The sequence below is a fragment of the Pavona decussata genome, unplaced genomic scaffold, assembly GCF_977016875.1.
Source record: "Pavona decussata unplaced genomic scaffold, jaPavDecu1.1 SCAFFOLD_114, whole genome shotgun sequence".
In the NCBI taxonomy this organism is placed as follows: domain Eukaryota; kingdom Metazoa; phylum Cnidaria; class Anthozoa; order Scleractinia; family Agariciidae; genus Pavona; species Pavona decussata.
Window position 1 is genome coordinate 1962494 of NW_028145528.1, and position 16270 is coordinate 1978763.

At 36.4% G+C, this 16270-nt stretch overlaps 1 protein-coding gene and 1 long non-coding RNA gene across 2 annotated transcripts in view; one reads left to right on the plus strand and one right to left on the minus strand.

Moving 5' to 3' along the window:
- The first annotated feature begins 279 nt into the window (after positions 1-279).
- LOC146470130 (uncharacterized) lies at positions 280-11047 on the plus strand. Its single transcript, XR_014867047.1, has 4 exons — positions 280-333; positions 8310-8381; positions 10076-10136; positions 10737-11047. It is a non-coding gene; the product is annotated as an uncharacterized LOC146470130 (long non-coding RNA).
- Positions 3924-16270, minus strand: part of LOC146470131 (protogenin-like) — a 32373-nt gene continuing 20026 nt past the window's right edge. Inside the window, exons 12-19 of the mRNA XM_085122215.1 lie at positions 14031-14666; positions 12345-12495; positions 10656-10831; positions 10068-10099; positions 9743-9831; positions 8766-8806; positions 8277-8353; positions 3924-7112 (exon numbers count right to left, since the gene is read on the minus strand). Coding sequence (XP_084978341.1) covers positions 7068-7112; positions 8277-8353; positions 8766-8806; positions 9743-9831; positions 10068-10099; positions 10656-10831; positions 12345-12495; positions 14031-14666 — 1247 coding nt within the window. The 3' untranslated portion in view covers positions 3924-7067. The remainder of the gene's footprint in view (positions 7113-8276; positions 8354-8765; positions 8807-9742; positions 9832-10067; positions 10100-10655; positions 10832-12344; positions 12496-14030; positions 14667-16270) is intronic.

Sequence of the window (16270 nt, forward strand, 5' to 3'; positions counted from 1 at the left end):
TCCGAAAAGATAATTGGGGGTAACCATGTATTTTTTAGAGATATTAAAGCTTCAATATGGAGTATAACGCCATACATTGCTTTGTATTTTACTGGTTTTTTGAATTTTTGTTGCTTATTATCTCTGAAAAATGCGTGGTTACTCCCAATTTTCTTTTTGAGCCCTTTTTTCCCGCTCACTTTGGAAGGATGCGGCAGCTCGCGGCAGGCCTTTCCCGCTACTCTGAAGAAATCCGTTTTGTGATTGGTCGAAGTGAAATCATGTGACTTGTTCGACCACCTTCTCGAAGAAAAACTGAAGAGCTCTGCAAGACTTACCAGGTATCCATTCAAGGTAATATTTCCTTGTTTTAATATCTTTTGGCAAGTTCGCTTCTCGAATGCAAGCACGTTCGAGTAATGTTATGTCTTGTTCGAGAAGTGTGGCCGATAAAGAGGTTCAACTACCGCTCAGTTTTCTACTTTTGCCTGATGACCCTGCGAACCAAGACATTTTCGTTGGAAATTTTTGAAAAACTCTTTTGTATTTTAGAACCGTTATAGAACGGCTCTCTGTAGAAATCTTTAGTATTTGGAAATTTCAGGTAGGCTTATAACTTTAATTTAACATTTTCTGATTTTCCATGTGAGTTTTTGAGTGGGTCGGTAAGGTCTGTTGACCCGCGGGGGGTCAGCGAAATCCTCTGTAAAGCTAAGCGTACGTATCAACCTTACAAAGACACTCATTAGAACAGAAAAAAATATATTTCTCTAGTATTTTCGGGTATTTTTAATTCCTTCACTCTAATTTTGCCTCAGTTCTACACGTTTGGAATTAAACTAAATTGAGAAAGGTTCGTATGGAGTCATCAGGGCATAAAAGTGCTAATGCAGTGAGCATTTTTCATCAAATATGCATGCTCTTTTCGAATATCTCCTCAAATCACATCATGACTTTAACATCCCGTTTGAAACTTGTCCAGGGCTCCCATTAGCTGATGTAAACTTCAGCATCCATCACATTGGAAGACCATAAACTTCGAAATATGGGCCCCTTCAAATTAAGCCAGACACAAACATGCCTCTGACAGTAAGTCCCCCAGAATTCTTGCCCATGGACGGTTAAGACTAGCTGTTTTAGGTATGTTCATGTTGTAAATGGTTTGAACCCAGGAGTCATGTCATAAGTAAGTAAATTATGATCATCCTGGTGAGTGTAGTTCTGAGAAGGACTGTTTGAGGTGACAACCTGACAACCTGAGTGGAAGTCATCTTCAGAGTGACTTCTCGGACTACGCTCACCCGGATGATCATAATTGACTTACTTATGGCATGTTAATGTGTTGCTTAGTGCTGCACTTTGCTTTGAGCTCTTTTCATCGTCATGTCAACCAATTTTAACATGCAAATTTCCTCCTGGAAAATAAGAACCTGAAACAAAATGCAATCAGGTGAATGAATTTATGCCCTGGGCTTTGTATTTGGAATTTTACAGCAACACATTTTTAAGTGCAAGATTTTTAAGAAAATATATATTATTTTGTTGGGGGCTTATTTATTTTCAGGCCACGAGAAGGGGAGGTGGGGGTGGGGGGTACTTATTAGATAGACGGGCTTATTTCAACTCATGAGTTTTAAACAAAACTTGAATTAGCTTTTCCAAAATGATTCCTTACAACTGACTGAAACATAACATTAATTTCCCATGTATCACGATGATATTCTTACCTTGGTCTTCAATCTGTAGAGGTACTGTCATGCCAGATTTTCCTACAGAAAAACTGGGTGTTTTGACCATTGGCACATGAGATTTCTGAAGTATTTTTTGTGTTTTGTGACATTGCCTGATTTCATACCGTGGGGGTCTGGGTACAAGTCTGTGTATTATGGGATATGGGACTCAACACCCACATAGCCGGAAAGAGCACATCGAACTTTACAACATCCTCAAGTTTGGTGTTAATCAAGCTAATATTAGGCGAGATACAGCCATTCAAAAACTTAAAAATTTACTAAGAAATGTATGGAACGCCGGACACACGTCCGGCGTTCCATACATTTCTTAGTAAAATTTGGAGTTTTTGAATGGCTGTATCTTTCCTAATATTAGCTTGATTAACACCAAACTTGGGAATGTTGTAAAGTGCGGTGTGCTCTTTCTGGCTATGTGGGTGTTGAGTCCCATAACCCATAATATACAGACTTGTACCCAGACCCCCACGGTATGAAATCAGGCAATAGAAGGGGGAAGGGGGCTCATTAGAAAACTTCATTAAATTTAGGTTACAAATCTAAAGTCCATGTAAAAACTGGGCTAGTTTGGAATTTTTTAGATTTCTTGGCCAAAAAGTGGTACATGCTCCCTTTGCTGAAAGGTCTGCAAATAGTAACCTGACCTCACTACCTCAACCAATGTCATCATAAGAGACAATTACAACAAAACAACTTTTATCAGATATTTGGCTTCCAGGGTTTATTTAAAATATATAATATATAATATTTCTTGTACAATGGTGTGTAATCTTCTGAAACCTTGTCAGAGGATCGAGTAGAAAAATTACCCTGGTTAATATTATGCCACCACATAAGAACCTTGTTGCTTTTAGAAAAATAACAGAACAAGTAAGTAATGGGATAATGTGAAATGCATGTGCATATATTATATATAAGTATAAATTACAAAGGTACATGCATATGATGAAAATATATTATATAGCACTTATATGAAATCTTTCATCAGATATTTTTTTTACAAAGGAGGTTAAATAGCTTTTGCAATGCAAGCATGCAACAATATTTTTCCATAAAAAGCTGGACATCTCAAGTGTAATCTTTACCCAGCTAAAATTTTGCATCAAAACAATTTAAAATTATTGGCAATACACTAATGGGTTTCTTTCTTACAATTGAAAGAAGACATTTTGTTCTGGCACAGAGAGCTTGTAAAATTAAATCTCAATTTCTGCACTAGTTTGAGGGCCAAATGTTGAAAGAGCACTTTGTCAAACAGTGGCCATAGTGCGTCATACATATGTGAGTTAAATGTCTCAATATTATGGATATCATAGCTAAGCATAAGCTAAACCAGTAACTGTTGTCTAATATATTGAATCCTATGATACAGGTAAATGCTTAAAATGTTGTATTAATTTTGATCTAATAACGAGCCCTGCTGTGAGTTACAAGGACGTCAAACTCAGTTTGTGGACAAAAAGTAGTTGAAATCTCTTGCTACTTGCACAGATATTGTATGTAGCTTTCCACGTTGGAAATGAAACCTGAACAGTTTGAGCAAGTGTACAACATCTGGCACTATTAATATTGGCCCAAATTACTATCTTTAATATCATTATTATCCCACTGAGTTTTATTGTATATTGAACAAGTATTGGTGTCACATGTACTCAGCAGCAAGGTATTTTTAGTCATGATATCTAAATCCTCTAAATACAAGCTAAGTAGATACTAAGTGGATAAATGAGAGTATAGAGTACAACAGGACTGACTACATTCTGACTTTGCAGGGGGTGAAACAAACCGGCTTTTAAGTTGTGTCTACAAGATTCATAATGCTCTGCTTGTGATAACATTTTTTTCTATTACAAAGAACTGCACTGCGCCAAGAAATGGAACGACAAAAACCAACAAAAATAAAAAGAAACAGAAACACTAACGCTAAACAGCTTTTAAAACTCTACCACCTTAAACATCTGTATTTTATGGCCAAAACAGGTCAAGCTTCAAATTTATTTCATTAATTAATCTACCTTTCAGGTTCAAAATGATCTTAATGCCAAAGTGGTTATTATAAAACTGGCTACTTTGAGGGGGCATTACAAAATTAATGCAAATGTGATCTGCACAAACCTATTCCCGAAGGTCATCTGAACGTGTGTTCTTTTTCATGTTTGTGTTTCATTATCACCTTTTCTGTTTTTTAAAGATAATATTAAACCAAACTAAAGTTAGGATGAAGACATGTTTAGGTTTTTGAATTTTTCAGCTGAAAAGCAGTTTAATGAGTTGAATAATAAAATTTGGAGTCGCCTCACTGACTTCCCTTTTTTGGTGCTTGACCTGTTTGGACTGCATCTAGTCTACTCTTGTCAACACCTGTTTATTTAACAAGTGGCACGAGTCCTGCTCAGTGCAGTATGGTAACCTTTTACATCAATAATATGATATTCAGTACGTATGTGTATCTGTGTTAAAAACAAACACTAAAATTAATGCGTGATAATTTTCTTGAAATAATTGGGTAATAAATACCAATTCAATATTAACTATTCAACCATGCTTGTAATATGAAATTTATGCAAGCCACAGGATGGGTTACAATGCATGTTGCATCCTGGCAACATTAATGTTGCAGACTTAAAGGGGCAGTGTCACCTGTTTCTAGTGTCACTTTGGATAACCAAAAATCATATCTGTATTGACGGAAACGCTAAAATAATGGTTCAGTCTTGTTACAAATTACCCTACCTTGCAGAGAAACTAGTATTTATTATCTTTGGCTGAGAATGGCCAGGATTGAATGGACTGAAACTTGAAGAAAAAGGCCAATTTTTTTCAAGTTTTTTGCTGTGTAGTTTGGAGAAATTGTCAAAAACTGATCAAGAGAAATCTGTTATTGTCATATTCTTGATGCTCTACAAGCAATTTGATGTTAGAGAAAAGGGATCTTGTCAAATATTTGAGTTCTTTTGGCCAAAACACAGAGAAATCTCCGTGATAGTGCTCCTTTAAGCAACCACATTAGAAATGCCATGAAATTCTCAACTTAAAAAAAAAACAACAACAACAACAACAGCTTCTTTATACTACTTTACCAAATGCCAACATGCGGAATTTGTCTTATGTGGCCTAAGCTATCTAGGTTTGGCATTTCACATGAAGTTGTACAGGCAATGATGATGAAATATAAAAAGTCGCTGTGTCTGCAAGCCCCCTGTTTTGCTCATGAAACCTTTAATTTGCTTTGAGATAATCTCATTGCTATTATTGTTGTGGCAACCAGGTATCAGCTATTATCAGCAATCAGGGTTGTAAGAGTCATTCAAAATAATGAAGAAAATCTTGTTTTAAAACTGATTAATATATTTGTGTTGCCTATCCCTCTTATAGCACAGGTAGAAAAAGGCAATATATAGACATTCATGTCACTTAGAACTGAGAAAATATAGCTGTTGCAAGATAAAAATTATTCAATAATTGAACAAAAAAATTGTGTACTCTTTAAAATGTATGTAGAGCAAATATTAACAGAAATTGTCAATTGTCATTTAAGGGCTAACATGTGCTTTAGCGCAGTTCCATGTTGCGTATAATTTGTCAAACTTGAAAATAACACACTATTATTATTGGGCTTGTATATAATTACGTAAATAATACATAAATATTTAGTTAATGTTTCTGTAGCAATAAGGTACAACTTAATGATCAAGAGGTTTCAATTCAAGTTGCAGGATAAAGAAATTAATGAGAGTAACAATAATAAAAATAACAATAAAAATACATAAAACGACATCTTTCACGAGAACAGCAGTTGTGTCCCAGTGTTTAATGACCTCTTGGTAGCAAATGTGTACTCTCTTAGTATGGTAAAAGTATGGACATTACAAACGAGTGGATCTCAGAATGCAGAATGTATGTACTTGTAGAAGTTGCCGTGATTGTATTGACAGTTTGAAAAGTAAATCGCACACGATCATTTAAATGAAAATTGTGAGAGTGCTGCAGCATCCATTGATTTAAATAAAGTAAATAAGTAATAATTTGTTCTCGCTCCAATTTGGCATAACACAGTAAATAAAGTATTGAATCAAAGAACTTCGATGAAGGCCACTGGCTGAATTTTAGTTAAAAATCTTAATAACAAAGTTGCATTCAGTTTTCAATGAAAACAGAACACAAGGGCCATTTAGATTCAGGAGATGAATGCATCACTTTAGTCAAATATAAATAGAATCATAAAGGTACAGTGTTGTTCTTCATTGGTGATAAATAATAATTGCATATAAATATTAAATAAAGGTACAGTTTAGATAAGGTAAAATACCAATTCAGTGGCCTTCACAAGTTCAGACAGTAAACCAAGTAGAAAAGTAAAGTATCTGCAATAGGAAATGAACCGTTTTTGGTTGCAAATGCCTTCTTGGTTGGAGGGAAAACACGGCTAAAATTACAGCAAATGTAGGGGATTTTGGCCGACTTTAAATTTGAGCTACTGCAACTCTGTTCAAATTGGCTGGATGTTACAGCAGATGTCTGTACTAAGATTGCTTTCCTCACATGTAGGGAACAGTTTTGGGTTATAACGGTGGACTTCATGTAAACCCTTCTAACCAAAATATGCAAATTTGCCACAAAATTGCAAGTACCATGAAAAGATTTCTAGTGACATGTCGAGTCTATAACATTCTAATTTTGATCAGGTGAATGATGTAGCTTAGTTGTATAAAACAATTTGACATTTTGGATCTCCGTCAACTTTGAGCTGAGATACAGAAGTTCGAGTCAGCCAAAATCCCACACCTTTACTGTAATTGTGGTAATGCTTTCCCCCAAACCAAGATGGAGTCAGAAACCTTGAAGAGGTACATGTATATTCATAAGTCTCGTTGACTTTACTAATTTGTATCTCAAGGAATCTATATGCCTCATTCCCTGCCATACTTAATTTGGGTTGTACAAAATTAGTGCACCTTTAGTGGTTTCTTAAAAGGCAATGTTAAGAGCCTGTTAATGGGTTCCTATGATAAATGCTCTCCATAGTGAAATACTGCTGACAGACCCCAAAAGGGGAAAACAAGCTGAAATTTGTACAAAATAAGTTACCGCAAAAAAGTCAATAATTGATTTTGGTAAATTCTTGGTATTTTGCAAGCCCTACATGTATTTCTTTATAAGCTTTGCAAAACAATTTAGCTCAAATTTCAATAATTCTGAGGGTAATCCCTTCAAAAAATAAATGGTATATCTCGAGTGACAAAGAAATTATGAAATAGATAAAGTATGGTTGTCACAGCCCATATGCCATAAAAAAAACTCTGCTCAACCTTGAAAATTGAGATCCCTGTGTAGAATTCATACATCAACAGATATGCTCTGCTTGTAACTTCTTGATGATACCTGCAGAAATAAAGAAATTAGTATATTATGCAACAGAGTGATCTGTTATGCGTAATAATATGCCCAGGAAAAATAATATACACTTAATGTATGGTCCCGAGGGAAACGGTTAGTTTTGTTTTCCCTCAAGTCCTGATGTTTCCCTCGGCTAGTCCTGCCTAGTTTCCCGAGGGACCATACATTAAGTGCTCTATCATATATTTAGACTTTCCCTTCAACAATTACAACAAAACAAACAAACAAAAAACCGAGAGGGTAACAACTGCGGAATTGTATCCTGGTCGGGATACATTTGTATTTGATCAGGGGCACGTAACAGAATCAACCAATCACAGTGCTCGCTTTGTTGAGTGAAAGGCTAGGTATATAACAAATTATTTTATTGCATTCCAACAAAAGAACTCATTGAAACATTGTTCATTTGTTTCAGTTATAGCAGTCATGCCACGGCAGCAGATTATTTGAAATTGTCTCTTGGGGAGCCTGCAAGACCAGACGCCTTTTTCGGCTTTTGTTTCAGCCGCTGCACAAAGAGCTATTAGCTCTTTTTAAAAGGCGGGTGAAAAAAAAAAAAAAAGCCAGAAAAAAACATCTGCTCTTGCAGGCTCTCTCTTGTGCAGAAAATACGTGAACAAGAAATCCTTGTTAGGAAGGTAGAAGCAAGACATGAAATAAGAAAAGAGTTTTCAATGTAGATGCAAAATTTACTTCAAAAACTCATTAATAATATAAGCCCATTGACCTATCAAATGGTTGATAAAACATCACACGCAGTAGTTTTAAAACCCAATAAAACCTCCTCCCCATTACAATGCGGTGTTTAATGTTTTCCTTGTATGCTGATTTCAAACGTTCACAACAGCATAATTGTTATGAACTCTCTTGACACACGCTTTTCCAAGAATGGTTTTGAAGCTGTTCAAAAATCCTGCAGCATGTGTTTTATCAGTTCTAAATCCACTTGGCTGCGCCTCGTGGTTTTAAATCCCAATAACAGTGCTGCTCGTGTTTTAAACATTACCACAAGTCAAGTGAACTACATGCATTGGAGAGTCTCCACAAGAAAGTGTTTGAACATGACCATATGTAGATTTACATTGTATGCGAAACTGAATCTAAATGTCTTAGAGAAGTATAATTTACATGCAGTTGAATCATTCTTACCGGTATGGTTCTGATCTGTTCACCTCTGTACAGTTCAACAGAAATACTACTTGATGATGACCCAGGATTACACCCGTCTGGCAAAAGGAATGTGATAAAAGAAAAGTAAGTACACTGTATTATTTTTTGCATGATTTTACCTGAACTTAAAACTTGGAATAGAAACACGAAAGTTATCAGATTGAATTGCAGAGCTCCAGTTGTTCCAATGTAAAGACGCATTTGTAGCAACCAACGACAGCTTTAATTGACAGTTTGAATTAGAAGCTTAGATGTCTGTTATATGTGTTACTTTTTGGTATCTCTAAAAAAAATCAAACTTCTGGTTCATTCACTTTAAAGGTTTAGCTGGTGGCATTGTGATTTGAAACAAGCCCTCTCTTTTCCTTGTGGTCTCTACGGGTGTGTGGAGCATCTTCAGGGTGACCAAGAATTTTCATTTTCATGATAGGAGCAAACAATGTTAGAGAATAATAACTGCTTACGTACCTTTCTTGCTTCTTTCTTCTTGGTGACTTAAGCTTTCTTCACTGTAAAACCAAAAAATTACAAGGATTACACTGACGGGATCCAGTAATATTTAACTCAAATTTAAAAAAGGCGCAGTCTTTCAATGAATAGGTTTCTTCCCACAACAGTTGGAACATGAGTACATTTAATAGTCTCAAATGTCATGAGTAACCTTGTAAAGATAGTTCAAGGAACAAGATTAGTTTAGAGGGGAAGACAGGTACTCTGAAGCACAGGCAGTTGGTTTCAAGGCTTCATTTGAGACGATGGCAACATACAAAATATAGCTGGTCATAAATCAAAGAAAGCTTCCCATTCTTGTTTGTAGTTAAGCCAGCTATTGAAAATGTAGTTGCCAGCTTTACAATCTTGCTGCTGGCTACTAATGGCAGGCCTGGGTTTGAATACTCTTATTCACAGGGTTCGTACGGGTCCTGGAAATCTTGGAAAGTACTTGAATTTTAGTCTAGAATTTTCCAGGACTGGAAAGTCCTTGGAAATGATAGGAGGTCCTGGAAAAATGTAAACTCAAGTAATAAAGTTTTTCTTAAATGACAGTGAGGAGCAGCCAGATGGGAAGATCTTAATGTGCATTATGGCTCCTAGAAAAAACTCTCTGAGGCCTGGAAAAGTCCTGGACATTTGTTTCTGCCAAAAGGGTGTGAACCCTGTATAACTTCATGGATATGATCATGTGACATGACCCATTAAATTGCGGTGACTCTGTAGGGATTGTTTTCTTCATTTCAGAAATGTTAATACAGATGGACCACTTTTCCATTCAAGTAGGGTCATAATGCTTGCATTTGGGCTGTTATGATCATACTAAGAAAACCAGGGTTTTCCACAGGCCTGCAGAACATGCTGGACACTTTATACCTGCCTGGGAAACAAGTCAAAGACCTCACACATTTTAGGCTTGGAATGTACCAAGTGTAAAGAGAATGCTCTATTACCTGCTTTCTTGTGGTGTGGTGCTTGCAAACACCTTGGTTATGGGCGTGGAGCTATCACTGCTTCCTGGTAACTTGGTGTTGGTACTTAGCTAAAAAAACATTCAACAGTTTCATCTATATCATCTCGGGCATAATAAATTATATTGATGTTTGATGTGATGCTTCAGTTAACTCTCTCAGTTTTGAATTAAAGATCCAAAAGGAAAGATTTGGAAAGACACATGGCTTGTGAAGCACAGAAAAATTATTTCCAGTACTGAATGTTGAAGGGATAATGAATTGGTCAAAAATCCAAGTTTGAAATAATTAAACAAGATTCACTCACCATTGCAGGTACCAGAGGCCACTGAGGAGCAGCTGAGAAAGAAATGAGGCATACAAGGACTAGTGATGAGTAATGTTTCAATCTGTAATATTGGTCTATTAAGTGACAAACAGTTTAAGGAACAGCTGATTATTTCGTGCTTTGTATGGCATTACATTTAAAATTACTACATGTAGGTAATCATGGCAATAACAAATTTATTTGAAGTTAAGTAGACAAATGTTATGTGAACCTTTCTTAAAGACAAGTGGGTTTACACAGAACCAGTATTCATTTTGGTAACATATTAGAGAAATCAAAGTGCCAGGTATCTCAAAGAAATTTTATGAGCCATCTTTTCATACTTGTTTGATAAAATACAGATTGGAATGACGACAACCCTTGCATATTGCGTCACTGCAACACTTCATAGAATGCAATGTCATTATACCTTGCATGCACTGGAAATCAAATATGTGAAATGTTGGTTGGTTCTCATATGCACTGCTGCATTGTGCATGGATGTAAGGACAACAGCCCAATACTACAGGAATGTTCTTTGCAGATTTGTTTGTAAAGTCAAGAAAATTAATAAAAAATAGTACTGACCTCCACAGGTACATCTACACTGACACATTCCTGAACTGGCTGAAGTTTCCTCTGTTGATGCACTGTTATCTTGTTTCGCAGACAAAACTATTTGCTGATGATGTGGAAGAAAGCTGTTCAGAGGTGGGTGTCCATTCACAGGTGCCTTCTCTCTACCCTGGTTTACAGGTACTTGTCTGAAAAAAGAAAAAACATTTATTTATTTTGAAGTAACACTGCCTCATAGGATGGCGTTGTCAGGATCATTTTGCACACCATGCAGTCATATACAGTGCAGCTCAAAGATAAGGGAACATCGCATATGCGTACCATACGCAAGTAATACACGTATGCGTATGTTGTCATACGCGTATCTCCTGCCTTTGTTATTCATTGCCATACCTTTGCTTTATGTGGAAAGAAACGGTAAAGTAAAAGCGACAGCCTGCGGCACGAAATTTGAATAATATGAAAACGTGAATGACAACAGGACTATAATAGAACGTGTTTAGAACCTCGCTTTCACAAACTCGAATGACATAAACATGAAAACAAGGTGTCATATTTCGAAGCTTCCTCCCTTCGCAAACTCAACGACAAAAAACCTTATTAGCAGCATGCTCTTTTTTTTTGGCAATCTGATTCTTCGAGAAAAGAAAAATAGTTTATTGAATTAATATTACTTGCTGGAAGAGCGTTAACAACAAACTTCCCGTTTGTTTTGTCGCTACTAAACAAGCCCGAAGGTCAAGAACGGCGGCTGTCATATTTCGAAACTTGGCTCGCTTTACAAGCAATGATTCCACAACCATTCGATTAATTTTTCTTTTATTGAAACGTATTCGGTAAGAAAATAACTTTTAGCTCACTCATTTACACTACCTGTGGAAACAGCGCTAACCAAGCATGATCATAAACATACGTAACACCTTTCGTCGATGTTTACAAATCGTTAGCGGTAGTCGGCGCGGCAGGATAAATTTGCATATATTTTATTTATTTATTTTGCCACACCACAAATACAATGTCAACAAAAAAAAAAAAATTGAAAAAAATAGATGTAACAATGGCGAGGAGACCTAAAGGAAACTGTGAAGCTTATATTAATTAGGTCTCCTCAGTTATTATTCTACAAGATGAAATCAAAAAAGAAGATAAGAACACGACGACGGATACAATTACAATTTCATACAATTACAATGTCAAACCGAACTTTCTTTGCTTTGCGAACATTGCTCTTTCCAAAATACCTCCAACATAAACAAAGCGCCTTTAATAGTGTTTTTTAAATTCCTGGTTAATTTCCAGGTCTTTGGGAACTAAAATGACTAACTGTAATCCTTTTCCCATCCAAAGATGGTATAATTTCCAATAATACAACCAAAAGTTTAAAGCTATTGGGGGTGGGAGTGGGGAACACTGTATAACTAGGACACAACATAAATAAATAAATAAATAAATAAATAAATAAATAAATAAATAAATAAATAAATAAATAAGTAAATCAATCAATCAATCAATCAATCAATAAATAAATAAATGTAATTCTTTTATCTTATGAAAAGGAAAAAAAAAGAATGAGTAAACCAAGCAACAACTATTTTCAAGTCCATATTATAAAACTAGTAGATGGGATTCAGTTCAAGATAGCAAGAGGCTTAAAAGTAACCAAGTTAAAGTAACAACACTGTACTGCAATGAAACACTAACCTGCACGGATTCCTCCACACAATGAAAAGAACAAGTACCACAATGCAGAATGCACTTATTGTGCATCCAATGATAATACCAAGCTTTATGTTGAATTCAGGGTGTTCATCTAATTCTGATATTTTGGGATCTTGCGTAGAAGTGTTCTCTCCTTTGTTAAGCAACAAAAATAACTGTGAGTACAAACAGTCGAGATACATGTACAAAAAGGCTTAAAATGTGGATTCAAGGTGGTCAAAATGTAGTCTTCATTAATTAAATTAATACTGATTGTTTTGGATACAATTTGTAGTGGTAGAATACATTCATAACAGACTTGGAAACAGTTCTTAAGGGATTGATTGAAATTGAGGTGATGTAAGTGAAAATCCACATGTGAGAAGCAGAAATGGAAAAATCGCTTCAGTGCTATGAATCTGGAAACTGTCATGCTTCCAAATTTGTACTCAAGGTACTTGGAATGAGCTTTACAGTTGGCCTGTTTCAAAATTAATTCATCCCAATCCAATTCAGTCTGCAAATTCCTTTTCAGTGGAAAGCAATTCTCCTCACACTCTGCCTCAACTGAAGAGGTATTTTTGGTCATCTGAGGTCTTGCCAAAATAATGCCTCTCTTTTAACCCTATCTAGACTTGGGCAGCAGGGGGAGTGGATTCCGTCCTTGGCAAACTTTTAACCTCAATAACCTTTCAAACATTTGAGCAAACACCATGAAACTTTGTGACTTCTTTAAAAATTTATCTGGAAACAATATTACTCAACTGGTGTGATCGGTTAGTGTTCAAAGAATTTGATGCTACCATGGTATCAGATTCTTGACAGGCCGTTTTTTTAATAAAATGATAATAAATAATAAAATAAAATTCCTGCTTGAAATAAAGAAACATTACTTTTCTTGCAGTAACTTTTTTTTTTTTTGGCTCATTTTAGTGTTCTATCGTTTTTAATTACTTTTCTTCCAATTTTGTAGTGTACTGTAGTTTTGAAGAAAACTAGAACTGAAAGATGGCGAATTCCGGATTCCGTTTGGCAATCATGACATTAAACTGACATCTTGTTGCAAACGTCAAAGGAAACACCTTTCATTGTAATATTTATCCACCAAGTGCCACTGTCAAGGCTTTAGGCTTTAATTGTCTCAGGAGGTATGAAGGGTGGCCACAAAAGAAAAAAAAAGAGCCCAGTCTAGATAGGGTTAAGAGCAAAAATTAAGGATGAAAACACATTGAAATCCGTTGAGAAAAAGGGTTGATTGGAGAACAAACTGCTGAAGAAATCAAGAGGGAATCATGTTATGAAGTTTGACAAACCACTCAATCAAAACTCTAAGAAAGTGTGGGATGCATCTGCATGCTGCTTTTGCAAATGAAAAACCTCTTAAAGAAAATAAAGGTTGGCACTCTGTCTTTAACTATAGTCGTTTAAGGCTACACAAATATTTTGAGCTTAACTGATGTGATGCGGAAATCTATTATTTAAAGTACAGGATTCCAGTTTGAGTAAAATAATTAATAGAATAATGGCACAATACCATCTGTTCAGTACGCTACCAAGCTCTATTTTAATTTGTGTAAGTATGCCATAAGTCTAAAGGAAACTGTGGGGCAGTAAAAGTTGGTAGTGGAAAATTTCAGATTGTTGGAAATGTGACTACATTACTTACTGCAACAACAAAAGCTTATTTACCTTGCTCCTTTGTAGAGATCTTTACTACGTTTGACCATTTTCCTGGAATGTGGTCATCATACTCAGCACGAATTTTAATGAATAACTTGCCCTGCTCTACAGTCATTGTTTGCTCGACAACATCTGCAAACCTCTTATTTGATTCAGGGACAACTGTCATTGTTTTCCATTCTTCCTCTGTGTGGCCTTCTTGGCTTGTAAAGAGAATGGTGAAGCTTGCAACAAATGCATTAAAGACTCGTGGACATTCCCATGAGAGCCGCACTTTATCATCTGATAAGATAGTGTATGTGATATTTGGAAAAACTCTGGGTACTGCAGTGGGGGGCTGAATTGTAACTGTATTAGAAAACGGCCCATATCCTTCATTGTTCTCAGCACGAATCTTGAGGTAAAAAGTTGTGTTTTCTTTAATTCCTGTCAATCTTGTAGGTATTTCCTTTTGAAAACTGCCAACAAAACCCAAACGTGTAGTCACAACCATCCACTTGGAATCTGGCAATGAGTTGTCGTAGGTGTAGAAAAGTTCATAGCTAATGAGTTTACCATTTGTCTCAATAGGCACCTCCCATATGATTTCAACAGATGAGATAGACTTGTACTCAAATCTTATATTCCTTGGTGGAGAACTTGGTACTGCAGAGAGATGTATCAGTGGTTAGAAATGACGTTGTAAAGCTGCTAAAACATTCTGCTTAATGTCAAAAAAAGGTAAAGGAAACTATGTATTGTTCCATGGAAACTGTAAGTGCTGTCATTTTCAAAAAAAAAAAAAGAGAATGGAAACAGGAACTTGGAAGTTCCAAAGCTGTACATTTTCTTTCTTCATTGCAGCACAGTTAAAGAGTATTCACATAATCTCTAGAGGCTACTAAAGGTGTTATCTTTAAAACTAAAATATAATGTGACATAAGTCTGGTTTCCCCGTATCACGTGTCAAGTGGTCAATTTTACTGCTTCTTTATAGCACTGCCTTTTACCACCTACAATGCAGGTCAAAAGTAGTTGGGACACCTGTCCAATAATCATGTATTCCAAGTAAAGTTGGCTTTTTGGGGTCACAATTGGAGCGTACCACCCCCTCCCCCCCAAACAATGTCGGAAGATGCAGATAAACAGTATTTTTGTTGAAATCTGTGTTGTAGTGTCAAATCTCAACATTGCTTGGGCGGGAGGGGGTGGGGGGAGATTATTTCAGTAGTATCTCGCTAAGTGTCCCAACACTTTTGACCTGCATTGTCTGAAAACGACTAGTTGGGAAAAAGTGCTGTTAACGTGGTCAAGGGATACCAAGTTACCAAGGGATACCAAGTTTCTGGCATAACTATAATACGGAATTTGCGACGGTAATAAACGATGTTTGGCGTGACCAAACGAGTGTACGAATGCGCGCGGACGGCGTTCTAGTGAAATTTTGACTAGTGTGACGTTATGTATATGCATTCGAAATGACTTAAAACTGCGCTGTTTATTGGAAAACGTTTGGAGTGTTAGTTCTGTCAATGTTTTAGCGTGAAAAGAAGTGGAATATGGTTTTCACAAAACAAATACTAGCATCGAAGAGAGCATTAGCGTGGTATTTAAACAAATACAGTCACTATTCGTATCGACAAATTGCACAAGATTGTGGAATTTCAAAATCGAGTGTACAGAGAATATGCAGTGTAGAACTTCCCGGAACTGTTAAAGAGTCTTCAACTTCCACGAGAACCGGGAGACCAAGACAACTAAGCCAACGGGATCTGAGATTACTGCTCCGTACAATGAAACAATTACGGAAAAGGAATGTCCACGTGACAGTCAAGGGGTTAGTGGAGGAGAGTGGCCTTAATTTTGATAGAGCGAGTAGAAGAACATATTCTCGATATTTAAATGAGCTCGGGTACTCATACTTTTCAGCTAGGAGAAAGGGGATTCTGCTTGAAAACGATAAAAAGTTGCGCGTGAAATTTGCTCGTAAAATGAAGCGGGAGGTGGCAAGAAATTCTGAATTCTGGACTAACGAAGTTTCGTTTTATTTGGATGGTGTATCTTTCGTGCATAAGTATAATCCACAGAGCGGCGCAGCCTCGAACAGATCAAGGGTATGGCGTAGGAAAGACGAAGGCCTTGAGGTAACCGCGAAGGGTTCGAAAGAGTTGGCCGGAGGGAGAAGATTGCATGTTGTGGTGGCGATAGCATACGGGAAAGGAGTTATTCTAAAAGTGCCGTACGAAAAAATGACCGGTGATTTTTTTGGA